This window comes from Camelus bactrianus, chromosome 9, assembly GCF_048773025.1.
Source record: "Camelus bactrianus isolate YW-2024 breed Bactrian camel chromosome 9, ASM4877302v1, whole genome shotgun sequence".
Lineage (NCBI taxonomy): Eukaryota > Metazoa > Chordata > Mammalia > Artiodactyla > Camelidae > Camelus > Camelus bactrianus.
In genome coordinates, this window is record NC_133547.1 from 31090890 (window position 1) to 31116558 (window position 25669).

The 25669-nt window shown below is 39.2% G+C and overlaps 1 protein-coding gene across 1 annotated transcript in view; it reads right to left on the reverse strand.

Moving 5' to 3' along the window:
* DPYD (dihydropyrimidine dehydrogenase) overlaps positions 1-25669 on the reverse strand; it is a 720294-nt gene that overhangs the window by 110068 nt on the left and 584557 nt on the right. The window contains exon 19 of the mRNA XM_074370016.1: positions 21262-21404. Within this exon, the coding sequence (XP_074226117.1) occupies positions 21262-21404 (143 nt within the window). The remainder of the gene's footprint in view (positions 1-21261; positions 21405-25669) is intronic.

Below are 25669 nucleotides of genomic sequence, written 5' to 3' on the forward strand. Positions count from 1 at the left end.
ATCCTATTAAGGAACCTGGCTCTGAGTTCAGTTTTCTATGTTCTGACCAGAACCAACTGGATTGGGGGGAAAAAAAGAACAACAGAAAAATAGCCCCCACAGATGCTGGTATTCAAAGGTTCAGCTCAGGAAAAGCCTGATGGATAAGCAGTTCTGCTTATTAATCTTTTCCAAAGTTGTTCTTTAATTGCTATACATCGATAAATCGGAAAGGTATAGGAGGCATTTAATTTGTTTTGACTTGTATCTCATATAGTTCATGTATTTTGCTGTTGATTACATTACTTGTCCTCTTATCCGGCCTCTTAAATTATGTGTTCTCGGACACACACACGGCCAGAAGGGAGACGAGGGAGGTAAGGATATGAATAGCTCCCTGCTCCCCATCAAGAAGGGATTTTATGGAGTTTGAAAGGCTAATTTTCAATGTCCATCTGTGGTCATTCTCTATCTGATTAATTTCTTAAGCCACATTCAGTTAAAGACAGACTAAAGAGAATAAAGTGTTTTCAATGTACTGGTATCCAGAGCCCATTTTGCCAACCAGAATATATCCATCTATTCTCCAAGTATTTCCTCAAAGGCAGCAAAAGTGTTGGGCCACCCACTCAACTATTATTCAGAATGGCCCTGTGGGGCAGATCTTTTCTGTGGCACTTTGTTGATGACACAACTTGAGCGAAGATGGCCTGGGCTGATCAGTCAAAGGGATGTACCCTGCAGGTGAGACAGCCTCGTCCCCTCCCTTTACAAAGTCAGTTCCGACTGGATTCAGATCTCAATTATGACCTGAACCAAGAAACAATAATAAAAAAGAACCACACAGAGACACAACACCTGTGTCTACCTTTCATGCAAGGCCGGAGATGAAGTGGGCGAGGCAGGCGCAACACGTGGGACCGAAGAACAAGGACGGCCGTGCTGCCTCTTCAAAGACATCGCTGTTGGCGGTCCTGCTTCCCCACAGACACAAACACAAGACCAAAAGACTGCGGCAAGACCCGGAGTCCTCTGCCCACCGGGGTCCGAGGTAGCCCATTCTTTGGGCAGGGTCTGCACTGCAGTTTCAAGAAGCTCGGTCACTTCTGCTTCAGAAGCAGTAGGATTTTTCTACTAAAAAGATCCTCCCCGTCCTGGGCTACTGCGTGGAGCGGCATCAGTTACCACAGTCATTTTCAGTTACTCTGCGGTAACTCTGCAGCGGGGGGTGGGGGGTGCAAGGGTTTCACGCCAACACCGTGCAAGCCCAGCGCCCGCCGTGATAGACGAGAGGCAAGAAAATGAAACGGAATAGCCAAACAATAGCTGTCCGATGACTGACATCCATAATTTTAGGCAATCTCTCTTTTGCAACAGAATTAACACAGCTGTGAAAACTTGACTTACAGTATCATTTACTAAAATACCACATGGGGTTTGGACAACGGAAGGAGAATAAGTCATAATGCCCAGAAAGGAAATGACTATTGGGCAAATTATCCCATGGGAAATTTCCTCTGGATCCCGAAGGTGGATAAAGGTATGGGGTTCCTCAACACTAAAAGCAGACACCCCTATTCCAAGAAAAGAGGATTATTTGCCTGCAATGAGGAACATGCTGCTAACATGAAAATAGCATTTCAAATAATACTGTCCACCTCAACTCGGAGCACTTACAATTCAGTGGTTGATTGTATGGTTAACCTATTTTTGATAAAACCACAAATTTGCAAGAATAGTGTGTAGCTATTTTCAGTGAGTCAACAACTTTGACTGAGTTGCCAATTTTGTCTGGGACAAAAATGTTAGAAAATATTCAGCTGATCAAGGGTGAATACTCTACTTACAGGGTTAAGTGTTACAGACAAAAGCTCGTCAGTGTTCAAGCTAATACACAGAAAGCACTGTGTATACCTATGGAAGACTGGAGAAGCAAAGCAAAACAGGTTTATCTTTTTAAAAAGATTTGTTCTTTTTAAACATTTAAGATCTAAGGACAAAGAACATTAAAGACTTGTTCTGGATTCCTTGACTATACAAGTGGAAAATACGGAGCTCACGAAGTTTATGACTTTGTGGGAAAACTAGAGAAATAAACTGGATGCTAGGTTTCTTTCTTTCTTTCTTTCTTTTTTTTTTTAATTAATGAAGACCAAGAACCTAAAACCAAAATGCCTGGCTTTCAGCCTCCAAAGGTGCCTTGCTGGGGTATGATCACAGAGGAGGCCCAGGGCAAGGACCAGTTTTATCTGTTTATTTCTCACAAAAAGGGCACACATTTTGTGATATGTGAATACGACAGCTAACCTGAAGAAAGATTATAAGCACCAGTTGAAGTTCTCGGCTGAAGGTTTTAGGAGGATTTAAAGGTGATCATGTAATTTACCGTCCGCACTATGACACTTGAGAGTAAACGGGGAAACTGTTAGCGACAACACCAGGACAATCAGCATAAATTAAAACTGTCCGGGACAAACCTAGATCCATGAGTTTCTTAATTATTAGAGCCCCCCACCACCCCGCACGTTTAGATTGGAGGGAGATTTTCACTCACCCTCGTGGAACACATTCTAAAATGCTCTGTCACGTTGGACTGGTTTACCATTCCGGCCCTTAGGTACTTTCACAGGCCTCAGAGCATGAACACTGGATTGAAGTCACAGGGCCTTTACTGCTTAGGTGGGACTTGGCATCTGGGACACCTGACCTGAACCAGATACCCCTAGGCTTCCAGGGGCCTTCTTGGCCTCTGGGGGTATTCTGGCATAAGAAGAACTCAAGAAGAACAGAAAGAGGGAAAGACTGCCCCGAATCCGAATCCTGTAAGCCAGACAAAACCACCCTTAAGGGTCGAAAAACTTGATGTACTTTACATATTTAATAGTCTGCTCTTTTCTAACTGTCGTTTATACTTTACCCAAATTCCTTTAGGCTTACTGCACTTTGAAATCCACTTATCGGTTATTGCGTTCCAAGCACTGTGCTTTACAAGTTCATGTGTAACACCACATTTAAACCTCTCAATAACACCACGAAGTAAGTGTTACTATTTCCTTCCATTAGCAGATGGGTAAACAGAGGGTCAGAAGTTAAGGGCCTTGACTAAGATCATAAAGCTAGTAAAAAGCAGAGCAAAGCTTCAAATCCTGGGTCAATCTACTAAGACCCTTTCTCATAACTACTGTGTAATCTTGCTTTTAGCCACTACAAGGCACCTGGCGCTCATGAGAAATCAGGGATAAATAAATAAATAAACAAATAAGTTTTACATTATATATAATTTTAATATACACATATATGTCTGTCTATCTGTCTATCTATCTATCTTCAATTGAACTCTTGTGAGGAGTATATCAAATAAAAAGATATGTAAGTATTTGATTCAGCGTGTACAGTACATGTATGGTTGGTAGGTATCACTGTTTGGATCTCATTCACCAACTTCCAGAGACACCGTAAAAAGACAGACAGGCACTACATCTGTTCTTCATCACCGCGCATTTAGTATTTAGCACGTAGAGATTTGTGCTCGGTATACGATTTGTTCAACAAATGAATGAATGAAGTAAGGTAAAGAAATTATAGTAATACCATGCAATGACGAGCGTAATTCTACTTCATTTTCGGTCAATAATACATTTTCTTTCCCTCTACTTATACAAATACATCATAATTCAGAATTCACACCCACCCACAATAAGATATTTTTATTTCAACTCCTATTGCATTTAGAGTCCGTACCACTCATTGCACTATCAAACATTCACTTCTTTGCATTCTTCCCTAACCATTCTTTGGGTCTACCAATGTCTCTCCAGGATGCAAAGAAGCAACTCCACTTCTTTAGCATTCCTCTTGAGACACAGAATACTGTTTGTCACAGCCAACCTTGACAGAGTCTGTGTTTGAATTATTGCTCATCCGTACCTGAATCTTGACAGCAGCTATCATTGGATTTTCCTCTTCTGGCAGTCTCTTTTAATAACAACTGGATAAATATGTGATTCATTTTTCTATAAAGACCTCATTTAACAATAATTGAACTTGGTGTATTATGTCCAATATACGCAAAGTTCTAAACTATTCACTTTCACACATGTGTATGTATATGTTGAAGTGTTCGTGTATGGTAGTGTAGATGCTGGCCATGGTGAAGAGTGGATCAGACAGAGCCGGGAGAAGCTAAGGGAAAGATCTCTATGTTCTTCTGTGCCTGGATTCTCTTATTTAAATTTTTTGCTTCTGTATCACACTCATATCCACATCACTCCAGTTGTCTCCTTGGATCAGGACCAATATTTTTCTATTTCAAATAATTAATTATTTCAAGTTCATCCTTCACATTTAAAGAACATCACCAACTTATCCTAAACAGTTTGAAGTATATAATCGAATTTACTACTGAAGAGATTTGTGTAAATACTGGCATTTAAAATAATGCGCCCTCCAATAGACAGCCTGTAAAATCACTGCATCTTCCCAGGAAAGGCCTTCCCTCTCTGCTTGCTGGGGATGTAGCCGGGAGTGTTTAATAGATCACTCTCAGTTTTGATCATACGAGAGCAATTTTCAGACATCATTTCTTCAAAAAAGTTTTTCTCTATTACTCAAAAATTACCTACTCATTCACTAATTTTTTTTATGCAAAGATACTGTTATGAACCAGTCCTCTGGTTTCTTTTCAAATTCTATTATCAAATAAAACTTCTGACTGCAGCAGCCTGCAACTAGGCTGTGTGTTTTATATCTGTCAGAATAAACCTTCCTCAAAAAGCTGTTGTCAGGACCAGATGAGATAAGAATTAGGAAGTGCTATTTACCAGGAATGCTTTCTTGGTGTGTCATTCGGAGGCGAGAATAACTGTTCAAGTTCTTAAAAGTGTATCTCGATGCGAAATTAATGCCTTCTGAGTTTTCTTTCCATGATGACTAATTTCTAGTCATAAGTTACTACGTTGAGCCCCAGGGCTAAAACGATCACATCTATGTTGTGAGCAGTTAGCTTATCAAACACAGATGAATATAGAAGATAAAACTGGGGAGACCAAGAAATGACTGCATTTCAACTGTCACGCTTGGACAACATAAATGAAAATCTGATTGCCGTCCCCTCTCCACAAACCAATATACTGCAAGTTTTAAATCATTTATTGAATATGAATTAAAATATGCATATAAATTAAAGAAAATCTAAATAAGGTAAAAGCAGGTAAGTGACTTTTATGTGTTTTAATTTCAGTCTCGTCTATACAACGTCACACTCTAAGTTAAACTCTTGCTTACATCCTGAAGCTGTTTGTTATAAGGAACATTACCTAATTACATAATGCTCTAAAATGCAATAGAACTGGCTTATTTTTTTTTAACTCTCTTTAGAGTACTCACATTTACTTTGTGTGTTTCAGAGACAGCAGGCCCTATGAATATGCAACATTATTCTTAATTTAGCTCTGCAAAACCAGGCATGGGCAGTGCATGGTGTGTTTGGCCTTACCGAATTCACCAGTGATTAGATTGATTTTTAGCTTGCTTCATTGTTTTCAGGCCCAATGATGAGTCATGGAACTTCTCTCTCACCTCATGTATGTTACTGCATCTGGTACCATCAGGACAGAGTTAATATCCAGGATGCAGTGATTGATTTAGGGAGATGATAATGAGATTATGGCTCCTGCCCTTAAAACATGACAACTGAAATCCTATCATTTTCCACATGAAGAAATATGCTAAATATGATAATATCTGACATGTCTATCACCGTGGGATTAAGCCAGCGAGGCGAGGCAGGTTTGATATTTTGATCCTTAGACATGTTACCCTCTTTGTCTTACAAACACAGCATAATTGATTTGGAGATAATGAAGGTTTATATTTGCATGCCCCAATTTTTAATTCTAGGAAGTTTTCAGGTCCTCTCGGTTCAGATCTGTCAGCTTATACAAAAGAAGCAAACAGTTTCCACTTTGTTTCTTTCCTCTGATTTCATGGGGTGGTAAACTGAGTAAGAGAAGTGGGTAACCGTGAATATATATGTTTCAGGCCAGGAGAGTCTGCCTCCAAAGTTTTCAAAAGACTCATGAGTACAAAAACATTAAATGTGTGGGAAATCTGACCCCTTAAACACAACAGAGAAGCAATATTTCCTGAATATTTAAAGAAAACAAGTTAGGAAAATGGATGAGCACACTTTTAAAGACCAATACATTTAGGGTTTTTTCCTTTCTTCTCCTTTGGGAGGAAATCTTTTCTAGAATTTCCAGATTTTATTTTTAAATGTATACCTTTAAATAAAGTAACTTAAAATATTCCTATATTATCTACGTTATTTAAAATATACATTTGATGCAAGTTGTATTTCTTTTAGTCTTTTCCTCTAATACTCACAATCTTAAACTCAGCTTCAGGATATAGACAGATACACGGCTAGATGGGTACAGATACCTGAGAATGGTAAGACTAACTGAAACTGGCATCTGAACTATTCAACATGTATCCATGTATCTACTTTGTGCCAGATTCCCCTAATCACTGCCAGGCATTCATAAGAAATGGAAAGGAGCATACATCCTAGCTGAGGAGACGTATATTTATGGGTTATTTTTCATGCATTTGAAGGCTTGGTACATGTCTGAAAAGTAGGATAGAAAAAGGAAGACGCAACTGCCCATCTGACAGCTCTACTGGGATGTCTCCTATGGCCGGAACAGCATTCTTAATTTTCCCACTCCTTACAACTACTTCTCCAATAGTCCCAAACCTAGGAATCATCCCTCACTCCTTTTTACTCCTGCTCACAGACTTCTCATCTCTCAGCAAGTGTTGCTGCACTCCATATATTACTGTGAATCTCTCCATTCCTCTCTGCATCCATTGATTTTTGTTACTCAAATCCATCATCATCTCTCACTTGGACTGTTGGGATAGTTTTCATCTTCCACTATTCACCACCCCCCAATTAATTATCTACACAACAACTAGAATGATTATTTTAAAATATAAAATAGATTGTATTTCCCCATTGCTTAAAGCCAGCAATGGCTTAAGTCACTTTGGAAAAAATGGGAACACCTGATACAACACCTGGTCAAGCACCGTGTTCTGGTTCTTGATCACCTCTCCTCCCCACGCCCACTGAGCTCTAGCCACACTGCCCTTTTCCGAGCCTGCCAGAAGATGGCCTGCCTTTTATTCTGTCTTTCCTGCATTGATTTCTGCCTTCAGGGTTTTGCCCCATCTGCCTGTGAGGCTCTTCTCCGTGCTTTCACACGACTGGGTGAATCTTCTCATTCAGTTCCCCTCTCAATACTCAGGAACTATTCAGAGGATGAATGGGCGTTATTTATAACCACTGCACAGCACTGCCGGGTGACGTGAATCTCATGCCTGAAGTTCTCAACAGATGTTGCTTATTAAGACCATCGGAGCCAATCTCTTGATCTATTTAACTTTTCCTAAATAGTATTTAGTTCTGAACATTAAAATACCCGCATCAGACATAAGCATTTGTACCAAGTCTGATCACTGTTTATTTGTAAGAAAATAGTCTAATTTTAATACTTTAATGCATAGGACACATTTGAGGAATCTGGGAGTGACTCTGCCAAGGATGCAGACTTATTTGGATGTGCTCACTTTTCAATTAGGCAGGGTTCATAAACATTTATGTAATTTGATGACATTTGTGATGATAATAATAATAGTATAAATATTAATGCTTCTTGTAACAGGTAGTATGTCTCATTTTTCCAGTAAGATTAAAGAAACAGAACTCCTAAGCATTATTGACATTCTTTTGCTTTACCTTCCTGGTTTTTCACTTCTTGGAGTCTTCCCCATTCTAATTCTATGTGAGATTTTTAGTTTGATTTTTATAACAGGACATAAGCTTAGGCTTTGGCAAGGTGATAACACCCTGGAGGCTGGGAGAACTAACACTCTTGAAGGATAAACTTCAGCCAATGTGAGTGAGAAGGCTGAAGGGAAAGGAATGGCTGATAAATTTTCTTTCCAGCTTCCTCGTGACAGATTGACCTGGATTGTCTTTTATCTACTCTATCCGGAGACAAACCACGTGGCCAGCTGACTGTCTGCCTCTCTGCATCTTGTGAAGCAGTGACCAGCTCAGTAATTCATTACCTTGTATTCAAATCCCATCTTTCTCTGTCTCGTTTCTATTTTCTTTTACTCCAGCTACCTTACATCTTGCCTTCCGACAAAACATTAGCACTTGACCCTTTTCTCAGGCTCAGTTTTCAATCAACCTGACCTAAGATATATGCTAGTTAAAAGCTAGGCTAGAGGGAGGGCTGCACATCTTGTTTTAAAGTTCTTTGTCAGTGCATTAAAATACTAGTAGGGCAAGGATGATGGCAATCACTCATCTCCAACATCTGTGGGGTATTTGACTGCTGTTACTGTTTGAAGTGCTTTGTGTGTGATGGCGTTTAATCCTCACATCCATCCTATGAAGTAGGTATCATTATTATCCCCACTTGACAGACAAGACAGGCATAAATATTTCACACATCTGATAACCTGGGTCATACGGCTAACGGGAAGCAGAGCTAGGATTCCACTCTAAGCACTTTGATGCATTTTCATTTGTGTTGAAACCTTCAGCAGTGAGGGGCAGTCCTTGGTGTCTTGCTGGCCATTCTAAGGTCGACATCACTGCCTGTGCAGCCGACTCCGGACAAGGCCACTCGGGTCCCAGCAGCACGTTTATGATCAGAATATGATCTCTAAAGAGCTGAGGTCCACTTCCTTTCAGGAATGTGTGGTGTGCTGGGGCGTCTGACTCAACCTTCCAGTCTTCTTGGCTTGCGTGCTCAAAAGAAAGCATCTCAAAACACACGCTTAGTTGCACCGAAGTTTCTCCCGTCTTCCCACGTAGAGGTTTATGAAAGGGCCATCTTACTTCATGCTTAATTCAGAGCACTTGTAGTTTCATCCTGAATCGTTTTTACCCACCATCATACCACGCACATTACATCCACCCTACACAGACGTGCCCAGGCTCAGGCTCACCACACTCCATCATGTGACTCTTTGTGGCTGCGCCACAAAGGTTCCCACTCTGTATTGTGTAAGAAACTTGCAACTGAAAGTGACCTGCACTCACCTTCTGCCCTTCTGTCGCCCTATTGAAAACAATGACCACCAAGCCTCTTCCAACAAAAGGCCATTTGTGTCCGCGGACAGAACACAGAGGATCAGATCGCCTGCAGTAATTGCAAATTAATGCTCTCCCGGCAATGCATTAACTACACACTATTGATCTACAGTTGAATCATAGAGGCTACTGAGAAGTGATTTTGCTTTCCTATTTTTTGTGCTTTTATTGCTTTTTCCATAATGCATTTTTCTTTCCACTGGAATTTTTCTCTAATTGTCTCCATTTGAAATTTCCCACAGTGAGATGACTTCTAACTTGTAATTAGAATCTGTAAAAATTCATGTCTCTGTCTCAAAAGCCTTTTAGAAATCTACTGAACGGTAACTTTGATGCTATAAAACACACACACGAGGCACAGACACACGTATCTAGAGAGACAAGCTTTTGAATGATTTTTTTTAACTTAAATAAAACAGAAATCCATTTGGTCCTCTATTCGAAATTACAATTTGCTGAATAGTCTGCAATAAACTATTCAAAAGTTTCCCCTAAAAGCATTTTACTTGGGAGCATTGATGATATGATTTTCTTTCCTCAAGCAAACTTTTAACATGTAAGTAAACAGTATATTTCAGAGGTAATTTTTTTTGAGTATAAATGTGAGAGAAGATGCAAAAATCCAGTGAATATTTATGCACGTTTGCACAGAATACTTCTGACAAAATCCAGGTTTCCTCATGTTTGTGTCAAACTCTTAATTGACAAAAATCCTTCTACCTGGTGGAAAGAGCGTACGCTTGTATTCCAGAGCTGACCTTGACCACACGCCTAGCCTAGACACAGGCCATCTGGCCTGAGCCTGGCTTCCGAGTTGTGAATTAGGAGCCACTGCACCTGGAGAGATACCCTGACAGCAATTTCCTCTACAACTTCTCATGTCTCTTTAACTTATCACTGATCTTTTAAACTTCTAAATGGGAGACATAGCTGTGACGTCTAACCGAAGTCTTCAAAAACGTTTTAGGCCTATGAGAACTTTGATATGTTACTATCATTTCTTTCATAATCACTATTTGCATAAGAGTCATAATTAATACTGTAAAAATAAATGTGCATCCAACTTGTTTGCTTAGTCTGTATTCCTCAGTAAATCATCATCTTCTGTTGCAAGAAATGTCAATTACATGACTAGAATTACATAATCTTGGTACTCTTCCTTCTAGGAGTTTATAATTAGAGATCAATATAATCAGAGTTGATTGACATTTTCCAACCAGTCTGGGAGCTGGGCCAGGGTGCTGGAGCCTCCCCGACGGGTCAGGTGTTGCTGGGGGGCAAGAAGGGGGCGGCAGCAGGAGGGAGACGCTGTCGGGACTGGGAGTCTGAACTGCGATACTCCCTTCAACGCTACTGCCTAACTCTCTCCTCCTCTTTCCACTCTACCTTAGACACTTCCTATATTAAGATCAAAAGTGAATAAATAAATCTTCACACTTCTAATCTTTGAAGATGGTTAGAAATAAGACTTTTTCAAGTGTGCTCCACAAGAAATGAGCTAGGAAGAAAGTCAGGAGTTTCTCAACAGGGAGAAAAAAGAAGAAAAGGTGGAGTAAAACCACAACTGAAGGCATCACGACTGAAATGATGACTGGATCCTTTCAGAAGACGGTAACTTCAGAGGGTCGGTGTGCTGTGAATGCACTGCCGGGGTGAGGACCACACAGGAGGCTGGCTACTAACAGACTTGTATGCACACACGGGTAGGAGCCAGGAGGATAAAAGTTTCTAAAGTTTGGTTTGTTATAATTACGAAAAATTGCTGCTCCAAGACATCAAGATACATTAAAAAAAACCAAAGAAACCAGTCTTAAAATAAAAGAAAAAAAATCTAAATCTCTTGTGTACCCATTAAAATAAGGAGAGTCAGCAATATGGCAGAGAAAGGTCCTTTAAAGAGAAGAGTGGCCGTAACCCAGGAACAGCATTATTATAATGAGCTAATAATTCAGTGTCATCTCAAAAATGCAATTAAGAAAAGTGATGAAGAACTAGGACAGCACATACAAAGCAGACTAGTGGGATATGAAACTGAATGTCCTGATTGGAAACTCTTAGGGAAGTAGGCACTTATGAGAAACCAATTGTGAAATGTCTTTTCGTAGTCTGCATTTTTACTTTTTCTTGTAGGAGAAATATGTAGAATGGCACGAACAATCTACTCTGGTCTGAACCCTTGGGGAAAAAGTCAAATATATTAAGCACATGACAGAACTGAGCAGCTCTGGAAAGGGGTTTGCATTAGTCCAATTTTTTTGATTAATATTTAATAATGTTTTTATTGTATAGGAAGTTGATGATACTGTTCTACCACTAACAGACATGTACTTGGAGATACACTCCTTCTAGACGTGATGAATTTGTGTTGAAAGCATCATCCTTGGGAACAGTCAAAACATATTTGCAAGGCAGCTAACCAAGGATGAAGGTGGCCGCCAGTAGCCCTGGAAGAGAGGAGAATTGACATCATGGAGGATAAAAACCATTCATTGAAAAGAGAACAATGTGCTGCAGAAGTGCAGAGCAGAAAGGGCCCACTGAGCATTTATTTGCTCCTGGATTTGTGGCGACAGAAGGGGTTTGGTGTCAGCCTGTGAAAATGTAAAGACCTTGTCACTCTTCAATAGTTTCCCATTAATCACAGAGTAACATCTACCATCTTTATCATGGCCTGCAGGACCCCCCAGGATCCACCTCTGCCTGTTACTGCCCCTTCATCCCTTATCACGCCCATCTCAGCTGTGTCCCTCAGTCCTGAAACAGGGCAAGACTGCTCTGCCTTGTGCCCCTGGCTCTTGTATTTATGATCTTGCTCTTCTTCTGGCCGGAGGACACTTTTCTTTCAGACCTCTGCATGGCTGACTCTTTGTTTACTCTTTCAAGTCTGGGCTCGATTATTTTATCACTCCTTTGAGGGTGCTTCTAGCATGCAAGGTCCTGAGCATTCTCAGCTGCCTGAGAACATCCCTGTGTCCTTGGGGCTAGAACCACGCCCGGCACATAGTGGGTGCCCACCATATGATAAATGAAAATATCATCTGATGAGAGTTCACTGAGCACATCATTTCCCTTTTACTAAATATCATCTTTCAAGTACAACTAAGGTCGCATCAGCATTTTTTTTTTTTGGAAACGACATCAACATGCTATATTTGTTGATCTTATTGTTAATTAAATCCATCTAAAGTTTTCCCACAAAATCTTCTCTTTGCCATGGTTACTTGTATTTTAGATGTGTAGTTAAGTTTATGTAGCCAAGGACAGGACCTTGCATTTATCAATAACTAGCTTTATTTTTTTTACATTGTATCAGTCGTGTAGGTATCTGGTGCTCTTCCTGAGCCTACATCAGAACCTACTGTGTCTCCCTACTTCATGCTACTTAAGAATCTGACCAATTGGTTTTCTATATTTCCCTCAAAAGAACTCCGGAGGCCTAGGATGGCCAGTTTTCTAGAAATCTCAGGATTCCCTTTACTCAGCACATGGAAACACTGATTCGAATTTAAAGTAATTTTGGAAACCGAAGAATTCAGGTAAAATTCTTTAATAAGGAGCAAGCAGTTTGCCTGTAGAATTACAAGATTGTGATAAACAGGTGTAGCTCAAGAATTGAAAATAAATCGTCAGTTAATAAGTAGAGAACAGAGCAAGAATTCACATGTTTGTTATGATGAAATTCTCTTTCATTTTGCCAGCACACTTCTTGAGCACAGTAACATGGATGGTGGGAGGTGCACAGACAAATCATGGGGTAGAAATCAGGAAACATGCTTTCTAATCACACTGGACAGCCAACTCGATAAACTCAAGGGAATTACAAATCTGTAAAATGGGGTTAAAAATAGTGATATACCCACACCTTTGCAAGAGTCAAGTGCATTAATAACTAGAAAAGACTTTCTGAAAAACAGAAGGTGATTTTCATCAAATCATTAATACTCTTTACAGTATATTTGCTGTGGCCTCCTGCTTTCTCATTCTCTGTACAGTCTGACTTCCGAATCTTAACCTACTACCAAAATGAGCCCATAAAACATTGAGGTGGACTTTCAAAAAATATACACAATTGCATACATCTAAATGAGTTTGGCTTTTTCAAAATAATTACCCTGGTGGATGTTAGCACTGCTCAGAATGAATCTTGTTCACCTCTTTTCGAACTAACAGAAAGGGAGACTCCTGACTGTATACATAGCTCAGTTCAACAACCAACGCTGTTCGCTCAACTCAGCTCTCTTCAGCTTCGTTTATAGTAAATCCACTCTCCAAGTAGGGAGGGTAGTTACTTACGGTGTTCAAAATACATTCCCTGCCAAGTGACTATTAGAAATAGTCACTTGGGAGGATAAGTTACGGAATGGTTATTAAAAAATCGGTTATATCCAATCACAATTCATTTCAAATGATATTGATAAATTGGAAGGATTCAGAGAAAACCAAAAGAGAAAATCCAATGTTTGGAAAATAATATGTGAAATTAGAATATCTACAACTGGGCTTTTTTTTTTAAATGAAGAATTAAGAGAGTAAATAGTAGTTTAAAACTTTGGTGAGGCACATGAAGATTCTTTGATGAAGAAGTGAAATTAGTAGTTAACCGTATCACTGCATATGATGTAAAAAGGAACAGACAAGACAAAGGGTCTGGCCAGAGTCAGGAACAAGTTCAGCCAGAAAGTTTATACAAGACCAGAAATTTCATATGGCTATATCTGCAAGCATTTTAGCTACCTCATGGTTATTTTCTCACATAAATAGTCATCGTGTGATACGTTACTTTTTCTTGTAGTAAAACTGTCATTCAAAAAGATTAGATCTAATTTCAATTAATTTCCTTTGAATCTAGATGTTAATCTTTCTATCAAGTGGAGAGTGTGTGATCATTCGAAAGCCTAGCAGGTTTCCATTTAATTTTCTCTATTGCTTATAAACAACATTGTTGCACTGGAATCCAGATGCTTTTCAAAAATTGAAACGTCTTCCATTAAAGTAACCATCCATTAAAGTGATTTAAAATAATGTAATAATTGACTCAGTAATTTGGATTTCCTTGAATGGATACTAAGAGCATGTTTTTTCCTATATATTATTCTAAGAATATAGGGTTCCATTTTTTTTTAAAATACCTACTTGCATATTGTTCTTAAAATTGTAAATGAAACACTCATTAAAGCTAGGAAACAAGAAACTGCGTGGTGGAAAGAAAAATATGTCTATTTTAACTAGCTATGTGAAACAGTTCTGACACCATTTAAAGTGACTTTGAATGGTATCTATCAACTACTCTTCTATCATACATCATAGCCTGACTTTAAAGTGAATAATGATAAAAGAAAACATAAGCAATCATTGAATAAATATATTTTCCAGCTATCCAATAAGAATTTAGAATACAGAATACAAATTTTTTTTTTATCACTTAAAGACCTCCAACAATATAGTTGAAGCACTGAAGTCTTCCTGTACATTATGACCAAGACAGAATGTCGTAAGGCATCTGCACTCAGGTGGAAACAGTGTCATCGTGCTGCTTCAATTACCTCTTTTTCTCCAGTTTTAGTAAAATAATACATCTGTTGGTCACATTAAAAAATTCCACTTAGCTTGAACTAGCTCCATCAGAGCCGCTTTGATTATTGTTAAAAATTGATTTGCTCATGTAAGTCTAGTGAGTGTCTGTCATGTGACCATGACTCATGGCAAATGCCCACCATGCTCCCTCCTTCTGCTATATTTCAGGATTTTCTATTAACTTTTGTGACAAACCCATACAAAAGAAATGGAAGAAAAAAAAAAAAAAACACCCATACAATCTCAGTGAAGGCACCGGTCATAACTGTATGTGGATGAACTGAAGGCTTCCTGTCACTTCTGATGTCCTGAATCAAAGTCCTTAGAAGGTTGGATTGTAATGGCAATATCATTAAGTTAAATGACAGAAATCCGTAGTAACTCAGTGGAAAAGAGCGGTGTAGCACTGTACCCTCCATCTATTCACAACAGAGGAGAGTGAACATTTGTGACAAGGCCTGTCACTAAAAGGAGGTGATTCAGTGTGAGTGTCGTTTGCAATACAAATCCCTAAATAGTTTTTTACTAACAGAAATTGTAGACTAGTACTTAAAACAGATGAAGGGAATAGAGAATTCACTCTGAAGGCTAAGTCTGGGACTAACAAACTAAAAGTTAAAAAAAAAAGCCAGTGTTAATTTACTAAACCAGTATTTCCAATTGTTTTAAAGGGGAATTAGTCACGTTGTTTATTTTCTATCCCCTGCATGAATAACTAATTGGCAGCCAGAAGCAAACTACTTTTCTTCAGAGTAGCCCCCCAAAAGATTTAAGACCTCAAGAGTTTATGAAGAGTTTGAGAATGTAATTTCACAAGGAGGTGTTTTAAATTTCAGTATTCAGTACCTGAAACTGACTAATAATTTTCATTTGAACTTTTTAGAGATCTAGCTTGCATACTCTAACTCATGAGAGCCTATCAAAAAAGATGAAAAATAAGATTTCACAGTCACTGGGGTTCCCTTAAATAAATGAGAAGTCAGTTGAGTTGACTGACAAAGTTATGAGTTAGCGACTCTTAAATACAAACACATAACCAGTTTTGAACCTAATTTCTTGGCCAAAGTATTGCATCTGGTTTGATTGTAATAGTCATTTTCATTCCAAAGTTGTACCAGGGAAATGATCTGGAATATTCAAATTTCTCTCTAGTTAAATCCTTAGCTTCTACATTCAACAATCACTGAAGCATTTCTAAGGTAGGTTCATTGCATGTTTTACCACTGAAACGTTAACATCCTTGTCAAAGCAAGTTGTAGAGTAAGGTGGTACAGGGCTAATGAGAGATGATACATTCCTGAAGATGGTAAGATGACTTCAAAAAGCAAAAAATGGCCCTTTAAAATGCAACCCGAAACCCCAAAAGGCAGTTCCCTTTACAAACTGCAAGGTTGTCTAAAATATTTTGTGATTTTTATACCTCAGTTAAACTCTCAATCAGCAAAAATTTAAGCAATTCATTTAAAACTGCATTTGAAATTGCTACTTTGAGTATAAATCCTTATTCTAGTAGTGAACTCACCTATCTATATAGCTTATATATGTGTATCAAGAAAATCAGAACAAAAATATTTATTTATATCACTATTTCTGTACCTATTAGTTTTCTTTCTATACTCCAGTATGTCAGCACCATCACGCTTACATTTAAATACACTTCATTTGCCTGATCATGTCTTGCAAAAGGTGCATATGGTCAGTACATCCTTTATATCTGAGAAGAAATAGTTAGAAATAAAGATTTGATAGTATTCCACCTTAAGATATACAAGTGGGTGAGTCCTTCAAAGGAAACGGTATGGAACCAGAGAGCAGGAATGAGTTAGGCAGTAAGAGCCAGGGAACAAATGGCAACAGAGAAATGGGAGGGTGATGATGGGGGAATTCAGGCCTTGAGGCATATGAAAAAGATCTGAACCAACTCCTAGAGGGAATCTGTTGGGAAATTGTTTTAAAAAGATGAATAAAAACTGATGCTCACCAGCACCCAAGGCCCAGCCAACATTAAACGAATTTGGAGTAAATTCAATTGGCAGAGTTACTTGAATTTCTCTAATAACATCCAGCAGCCCAGAAGCACAGAAAATGAGAGTTTAGATCAGCCCAGGACTGGGGATTGGGACAGGGAAAAACTCAGTCACAATGGAAGAGAGACAGAAGCATTATACGTTTTCTACTCCATCCAACTGCCACGCCAGAATTGTAAATTCAAGGGTTTCCCACTCACAACTGCCCTAAATATATCTTACTACTGATTTTAGTTTATACTTCAGCTAAAATGGGTTTAAAAATATTTTCTGGCTGAATAAAAATGTGACTCTAGCTAATGATAGAATTGATACATAATCTGCAATTTTCGACCAGCAAAAGCCTATGTGTGGAACTTAACGTTTTTAACGAAACCAACTGGGAGTCTGTAGTTTACATAGCTGGGAATTCTCTGGGCCGTTCCAAGCCAGAGCTGAAGGGCAGTGCTTTGGCAACCACTTTTTAATAGCAGGATGAGCCTTTCATCCTCTCCTCATAATCTGTTTTTTTTAAAAAAAAATCACAATTCAAGCATATTTATTTATTTAAGTATTTACTGTGTTTCTGCGATACACCAGGTAATACATCAGGTGACCAGTGTTTTATGAGGAGGCCTGGCATGAAAAGATAAATTGAGCCGGACAGATTTCCTCTTTTGAAAACCTGAGCCAACAGATGTTGAGCTGATGAGGAATTTCATGTAGGACCTGGAGCTGGAAGACCACCAAACGGAGCAGGCGCATGGGGACCACGTGCGAGGCGCAAGTTCAGAGGAGGCAGAAACAAGGAGTAAGCCTTGGAGACAGGAGAGTGGACAGAACTCTAGATTCCTTCGAGGGAGAAATCACAGGCTCCGGAAAGAGAGATGAAGGATGTCTCAGCCCAGAACTACCTGCCTGGTTCTCACAGTTCCAGTTTCCACTCATATACACAATTAAGAGGCTTCATTTTCTTCATATAGTTTGAGTGACTCTCTGCTGCTCAATTGAAGATGAGCCCAAGCAGACACTGTAATCTGAGTGATTGTTTCACCACGTGTTTTTATGAGGACACCCAGTACTCTATGCATTTACATACTGCGGTCCAGACACTGAGTACACATCTCAGCTCAGAATGTATCATGTTGACTTATTTTTTCTGTGTTTTCACATTTTTACTCTTCTTTGAATCCTTATGCTGAGAACATACTTGCAGGCTAAACATGTAAGCTTTGAGTAGGTGGGCAAGATCTGCCTATTACTGATACTCCTATCATAAAAGTTCAGAGAGTAGGATGGAGTGTAACCAGTTGGAAGAGCGCTGACTTTGCGGTTGTGAAACTCGAGGTCTGAGTTCTGGCTCTGGCACTAGTCATGTGACTTTGGCTGCACCACTTCCATGCTCCAAGCCTCAGATGATGTCAATCAAGTAAGTACAAAGCTATTTCACTCTCAGGTAGGCATGGAGATACTGTATGGAGCAGTTGCTGGAATCAGCCCATGGCAGACAATAATACTTACACCTCCATGTGTAACTTGCCCAAGATCACATGTCTGGACGTGAGCAGGAGTCTTTTCTGGAACCCACTCATAGCCCATTTTTATCCTCAAGTCCATGTTCTTCTTCATGCTCACAAAGATAAATTCAGGTGACATTCAAGCCTAGACATCTATTATCTTCCAGGTTCTTCTTGAAGACACCGCTCTATAGTCTTCTTTCCTTCGTGATGTCCCAAAGTACCTTCTTTTATCATTTCCTTCCTTCTTGAGGAATTTCCTTTAGTCATTCTTTTTAGCTATGCTTCCTGGAAATAAATTCTTAGTTTTCCTTGAGTTAAAAATGTCTTCTTTTCTGCTCATTCTTGAAGGAAACAGGATTCTAGGTTGATAGTTTTTTTCTTTCAACAACTGAAAAATTTCATTCCACTTCCTGGACTTCAGGGTCTCTGATGAGAAATCTCTTGTCCTTAGAACTGTTAGTTCCCTATAGGTAAGATGTCATTTCTTTCTTACTTTCAAGGTCCTTTTTCATCTTTTCAGAGGTCTGATGATGATGTGTTTTGATATGAATTTCTTTTGACCTCTCCTGTTTCAGGTGCATTCAGCTTCTTGAATCTGTAAGTTTTTGTCTCTCACAAAAATTGGGAAGTTCTAAGACGTTATTTCTTTTTCACCTCCTTCCTTGACCTTCCCTCTGGCACTCTGCTAACAAGGATGTTAGCTCTCTTGTTATAATTTCAGTTTCCTGAGACTGGTTTTTTTTTTTTTTTTTCAGTATTTTTTTCTGTTTTTCAGATTGTTTAATTTCTCCTGCTCTATCTTCCAGTTCACTGACTCTTTCTTCTGTCCTCCCCATTCTTCTGCTGAGTCCATAAACTAAGTTTTGTGCTTCTTATTGTATTTTTCAATACTGAAGTTTCCGTTTGGTTCTTTGTATCTTGTATTTCTTTGTTGAGATTTTCCATATTTTCCACTTGTTTCAAGCATGTTTGTTGCTTTAAAAATCTTTGTCAGGTCATTCTAAATCTCTGTTATCTTGGTTTTGGCATCTGTTAACTGTCTTCTGCCATTCAGCTTGAGCTCTTCCTGGGTCTTGGTATGGTGAGAGATTTCCAGTTGATACATTGACATTTTGGATACTATGTTAAGAGACTCCTCACTCTGTTTAAAGCTTTTGTTTCAGTTGGCTGTTTTTGGACACCATCCTGGCAGGGGAGAGGGAGGACGCTGCCTCATTACCACCCAGGTTCCTTACTTGGCCTCCTCTGCCATCTGGGGAGCACAATTTCTTGCTACGGCTGGGAGAGGACTTGGGTTCTGCTCCCCAGCAGGCTTCCACTGACAGCTCCCTGGCCGGCAGGGGCAGGAGTGCCCTGTTATCGTTCCCACTAGGCCTCCAGTGACACCAGAGGGGCGTGGGGGGAGGGAGAGAGTGACCTTGTTACCACTGGGTGGTGACAGACGTCCTGACTCGCTGTCAGATTTCCTCCGACACTACCCCGTGGGGGAGGAGAGGGGACAATCGCTCATTACTCTCAGTGGGGGTGGAAATCCTGGCTTCCCACCTAAGGGAGCGCATTATTGCCCAGAAGCAATGCCAGGCGCCTTTGTTACAGCCTCCTGAGCTGGAAATAGAAGACCCCTGCTTGTCCTTTGTTTGGGTGGATGGGTGTGAGGCTGCAGTTTCTAGCTGTGGCATTTGGCTAGAGTAGAGCAGTTATGCTATAAAAGTTTTTTATCTTGCCAGGCTGTGCCTTTGCTGGTTCTCTGGATGGAAAAAGTAGGCATTCTTGTCTGCACCTGTTGTTGTGTCTGGGTTGACGGATTCTTTGGCTCCAAGTCTGGGATATATGAGGCAAAAGAAAACCCAGGAAACTCACCCCTTAGCTGTGCCCTGGGTCCTGTGAGATTCCTCGCCAGACTGCCTTCCCTCCACCGTTCAGAGTCTCTTTATGGTAGTTTTATGTATAAAGGTGTTTAATTGTACTTACTGGGGAGCAAAGGGAAAGTGCGCCTACTCCGTCTTCTTGGGAGCAGAAGTCTGCCTCCGTTAGCATTTTGATACATGTTATTTCCACTTTACATTATGTTTCATAACAGGATGTTAACTCTGATTGTCAAATTGGCAACATAAGATACTGCACTTAAGTTTCTTGCCAGAAAATATATGTGGTGCTAAGCATTTCTGCTTCTCAGTTACTGTTAGTGCTAGATAGTAAGGAGGCATATTAAAAGAAGATTATCTCTGAGGTCACAGCCTAGTCATCGTATGAAAAATTTTATTCCTGGGCCAAGTCAGACCACCCAAACCTGAATATCTTGTCCCCCAGAGAAATGATTATGCTATAATGCGCTGAGACACTGCACTGGGTCTATGCTGAGCAACGTTATAATATAAAAAGCAAGTGTGTAAATAATACAAAAAACTAAAGAACTCTAAGCTGTTTTAGAGGTGCTGATAAGAGTGGAATGTGCTACACTTCGAAGTATCACTTGAGGAAGTCAATGGATGAACTTCCTCAGCTCTGTACCACAAGACGGCAAACAATGAATTTACTTCTCTATTTTGAAAGGATGAATCCAGTGATGTATTTACTTGGGCTAGCAGGAAGTTCAGAGTCAAGTTTGCTAATCCTTCTGAGCCACATGACATCAACTTTGTGTATTGGCCTTACCCTTGACTTTTTTATTTTTCAAACAAGGTTTTACTTTTACCCAGATTTCCTCATGTATTTGGTTTTTATCCGGTAGTACAGGATGTATTTGGTACCTGATCTCGTTTATTGTAGAAACAGATAGGTGACCAAATACATTTAAAAAAAATAGAGGGTTTGTCAGCCCTCAGTAGGACAGGAAGTGAACCTCAGGTCTCTGCTCAACTCATAACAGAAACTTAACGAGTGCTGCGGGTTTTGATCCCACACTGGCTCCTTCTCAGGGGACCCTGCATGAATATATTCATGGTCACATAGGTTACACTTTATTTGTCAGAAGGAGCGTGTTGAATGGACAGACAGACACAAGTATTACCTGGAGGACAGACGCGCCACCGTGGAGAAACTGAAGACCGCTTTCAGCGGAGTCAATTCCACCAGCGGCCAAGATGGGAAATCCAGGCAAAGCACGAGCAATGGTGGTCACAGCTCTCAAAGCAATAGGTCTGATGGCTGTGCCTGCAGGAAATGGGATGATCGACGGTTAGCGCATTGACCACCTGGGCACATCACCTACAATCACTATTACACTGATGGCAGTGTGGTGGCATGTGTAGTGTGGCCGTGGTATAGAATGGCAGCATTGCACTAGACAAAATTCAAATGTCTTTATGTCTATTTAAGACGTATACATATGCAATATATAAACATCGTTCCGTTTCAAAGCATGCTAATGTGTAAATGGATGTGTATTTATTTTAGGGCTGATGCTATAATTGCACGCAGGCATGTCAGGGAAGTGGGTGTAGCAATTCTAGAGCTCTTGCATAAAACACATACGTATTGCAATTTGATATACAGGCATGTGTAAAACATTGTATGGAACACTCAAGCATCTGTTTTGAAAAGAACAAGGACCAGCACATTTTGAAAAAGAAAAACAATCGCATGTAGTGCATAAGTAGACATACAGCTCTGTTGTGTTTCTGCGAAGTGTAAAGCAGCTGGTGCGAACAGAGACACTGTGAAAACAAGCAAGGTGCCCATGAACTTGCAGATTCCATACTGCATTTTCCATGGATTTCCCCAAATCTGATGAAACATAGTGAGCCTAATCTAGTTTTTCATACACTAGGAAATTTCAACCAAGTTAAAGAGAATTTACTCGAATTCAGTCATTAGTGTGTGTTTAATTTTTTATACTTTACTTAACCAAACATTACTGATACATTATTAATTGTAACAAAAGCTGCATGGGTGGACAAAATACTCTGAGGTCATTTTTTACATGATTATACTGTACTAAGGCTGCTTCAGACTCTCAAGGGTTAACACAACCTGGAGTAAATTAATGTACTCATAACATAGCAATATAATTTGATATTTCTGATGTACATGCACAGGTCAATGGTCTTTTAAGGCATTTTCTGACCACTTTATTTGGGGGGCCTGGTAATTAGGTTTATTTATTTATTTAATGGAGATACTGAGGATTGAACCCAGGACCTTGTGCATGCTAAGCACATGCTCTGTCACTGACCTATACCCTCCCCACTAAAAGGCATTTTCCAGAGTAAAAATAGTTGTGTTTCTGCAAGAATGTGGCACTGCTTCAAACCAGAGCTCCACAAACAGCAAAACAAGCGAACAGTAAAATAAGCATCGTGTAGTGAGCATTTTAACTTCACCTCCCCGACAAGCATCCTTCCAGTGTCACAATAAGTCTTCTTTGTTGTGCTCACTTTAAGGAAGCACAAGTAACTTCCATTAAAATCGGTGGTTTTCTTTTCTGTTCATTTCAGATGAAACTGAATTTACGTGTAACTAACGATTTTGGACTCAACACCAAAACGTTTTTTGGAAATGTCCACGTGGTGCTTCTACACTTAAACAGCTTCTTCTTGATATTAGTGTTTATTAGTCAAGAATGTTTAATGCTGACACTTCAGAATTCCATAATCCATAACCGACATTTAAACACAAGGCAGTAAATCAGGGCAAATTAGAAACTGAACATCCAGATTCTATTCCTACTTCAAAATATTTATCAGTGACTTCTTCTTAGTCTGTAGGTTTGACCATAAAAAAGGCGAACATAGTGGATAGGAGAACATAAAGCCAGAAAACACACACACGCACATATTTACATACACATATCTTTAGCTATACTAAAAAGAAATCCAAGAGTAGAAGTTAAAAGAAAGCATTTTTAGCATTTTAAGGAAATCTGTCACTTAAATAAACCTTTTAGAAAGACACACAGTTACCTCAGCATAATATAATTGACACGTTCAATATATACTATGGTGATGGCGCCTTTACACACGTTACTTTGAAGTAATAAAGAAACATTGGGGTTCTTTTTTTTTTTTTTTTCTTATTTAGTTGACCCTGGAGAGTAAAGGAAATTTGAGCTAGAGCAGATAAATAATTTATGTCTCACTGCACTGTTAGAAAACTATCACTAACACTAAGGGGTAAAATTTCAGAGTGGTACACAGGGATTTGGCCACATATTCCAATTGGTATTAATGGACATCAAATGGCAAAGTCCCAGAACACAGCTTTGGAAATTTAACCAGTTACATTTAAAGGGCAACATTATTACACAGGTGTTCAAAAACATCAGCGAATCCTTGGTGGCATTTGAAGATGTTCAATTAGGTCAATAAGACGTTTTCTATTTCATGTTTTTCTAAAACTTTTGTAATCTACCTAATGAACATGAAAACCTTTCAAACTAATAAAGGTATCTTTTTAAAAACTAAGAGTAATTATGTTCTCTGAGGAAATGTGGTACAAAAATGAAGAACTAGATCCTTCTGCTGCTGGGTAATAGTGAATTCAGTTGTAATTTCCATTATAAAGTCCATTTGATCGGTTTTCTTTATAACTCAATTGATTTAATATGAAATACAATCTACCTGTTCTCAGCATTTTTGTGGGGAATAGATTTTAGGAATGACTTTTACCCATCATGAAAGGTTTTTGGAAGGAATTTGAAGGTATATAACAGGTTCTTTCTAAATTGTTATATAGAAATTTCTTTTTAGTTTTAAAATGACAGAAATGAAGAAATAATAGGTTCAATATAAAAATAAAACTTCTGCTGTCAAGGAAATACATATGTCAATACCACACAGGATTGTGCATAGGTTAATTAAAATGCATAAAGATTTCCAGAATCACGCTTATTGAGAAAAGAATTTTTTAAATTTTATCACGGCTACAGCGATTAATGATTTTAGACCAAAGACCAGGGAGAAAGAAGCCAGTTTCAGAAGCTTAAGGAATTGAATGTGGACTCCATCCTAAAGGAAATAACAAGGTTTAAATCAAGAAATTGAAATCCTGTATGCTTAAATTAACTAACTAATTAATTAACAGGCAATGTGCAATTTAAATTAAGCCTCATCTGCATGGGGTAACCAGATGAACCTGGTGGGAAATTCAGTTACATAAAGCTCTTCTGTTTCAACTCTGTGAGAAGCACTAATGAAAGTCAAGCCATTCGGAATCCCCAAATTTTGAAACAAGCTGCAGTTTCAAACAAACGAACAAACAAAAAGCGAACTAGATGTCTGAGTTCCAACATTGCTGCTCAGAGATCTGATTTGTTCCTGAGTGGTCCTCGTGGATAAGCTGGGGAACTAGACTGAACTTTTGGTATCTAATCAATCTAGCCTTCCATATAGTCACATTTCAAAATGCAAATCAGCATTTCAATTCATAGATCTCAGATAAACTTCACAGAACAATGAATTGATTCAAGGTCTAGAAAGAAATGTTTTAGTAAGCTGGAGATTTATTTTCTTAAGAAAAGGATACTCCATTCTCTTAAATGCAATTCCAAAAATGCTACCATTAGTAGTAGTATTAGGTACTGATATGTAAGTATTACTGTATTATAACATAAACAGGTTCCTTACCCAGGCCTCCTTCATTCATTCATCTGTGCATTTGTCTATTCAAGAAATATTAAGCAGCTATGCCTTCTTTTAAAAAAGAGACAATTGTATCTGAATCCAAAAAGCTTAAAAGGACAATCCCAGTTCATCAGCTTGTGTTCTAACCGTACTGCCAGCCGGGGCAGATGCCCAAACACCAGCCTCTGGTCTCAGGAGGTTGTTTCAGGTTAAATGAGTCCAATGATTCATTTGTACACATGTTCCATTAGGACAATTTCACATTCATTTAAACATCATACATTTTATAGTTTTATAATGACTACTAACAGAAATTCTAGAAAGAAGGGAATTTGAGGACGAACTAGTTACAACATCAGAGAGACAACAGGGCCAACTGTTTAGGCTCAAATCCCAGCTCCTCTGCTTACAAGCCATGTAGCTTTGTGAACATTTCTTAGTCTCACTGTGCCTCTGCTTTTTCATCCATTAAGTAATAAAATTATATAACACCTTAGAGCTGTTCTGAAGATTAAATGATTTAACGTATGTAAAGGGCTCATGCACAGTAGAAAATTACATAGATGTTTGCTCTGTGACCTGCACGGCCCATGAGGACAGCTGATTTCACGAGCATTCGTTTAGTCTACCCTGTGCCCTCTGTGTTGTTGCTGCGTGCTCAGTAACGCAAGGAAGCCAGTTTTCTTTGCTGGAGACGAGAGCAGGATGCCTGTGATGCTGGGACTTTATCACACCTGCTGCCTTAGCAGAAACACACCTCTCCCTTCACTCTCCTCCTCTCCCACAGCCTTCATTGAGCGGTTATCGTAAGGACGGTAAGATTCACAGACTCCAACGGTAAAAATCTCAAAGGCAGAC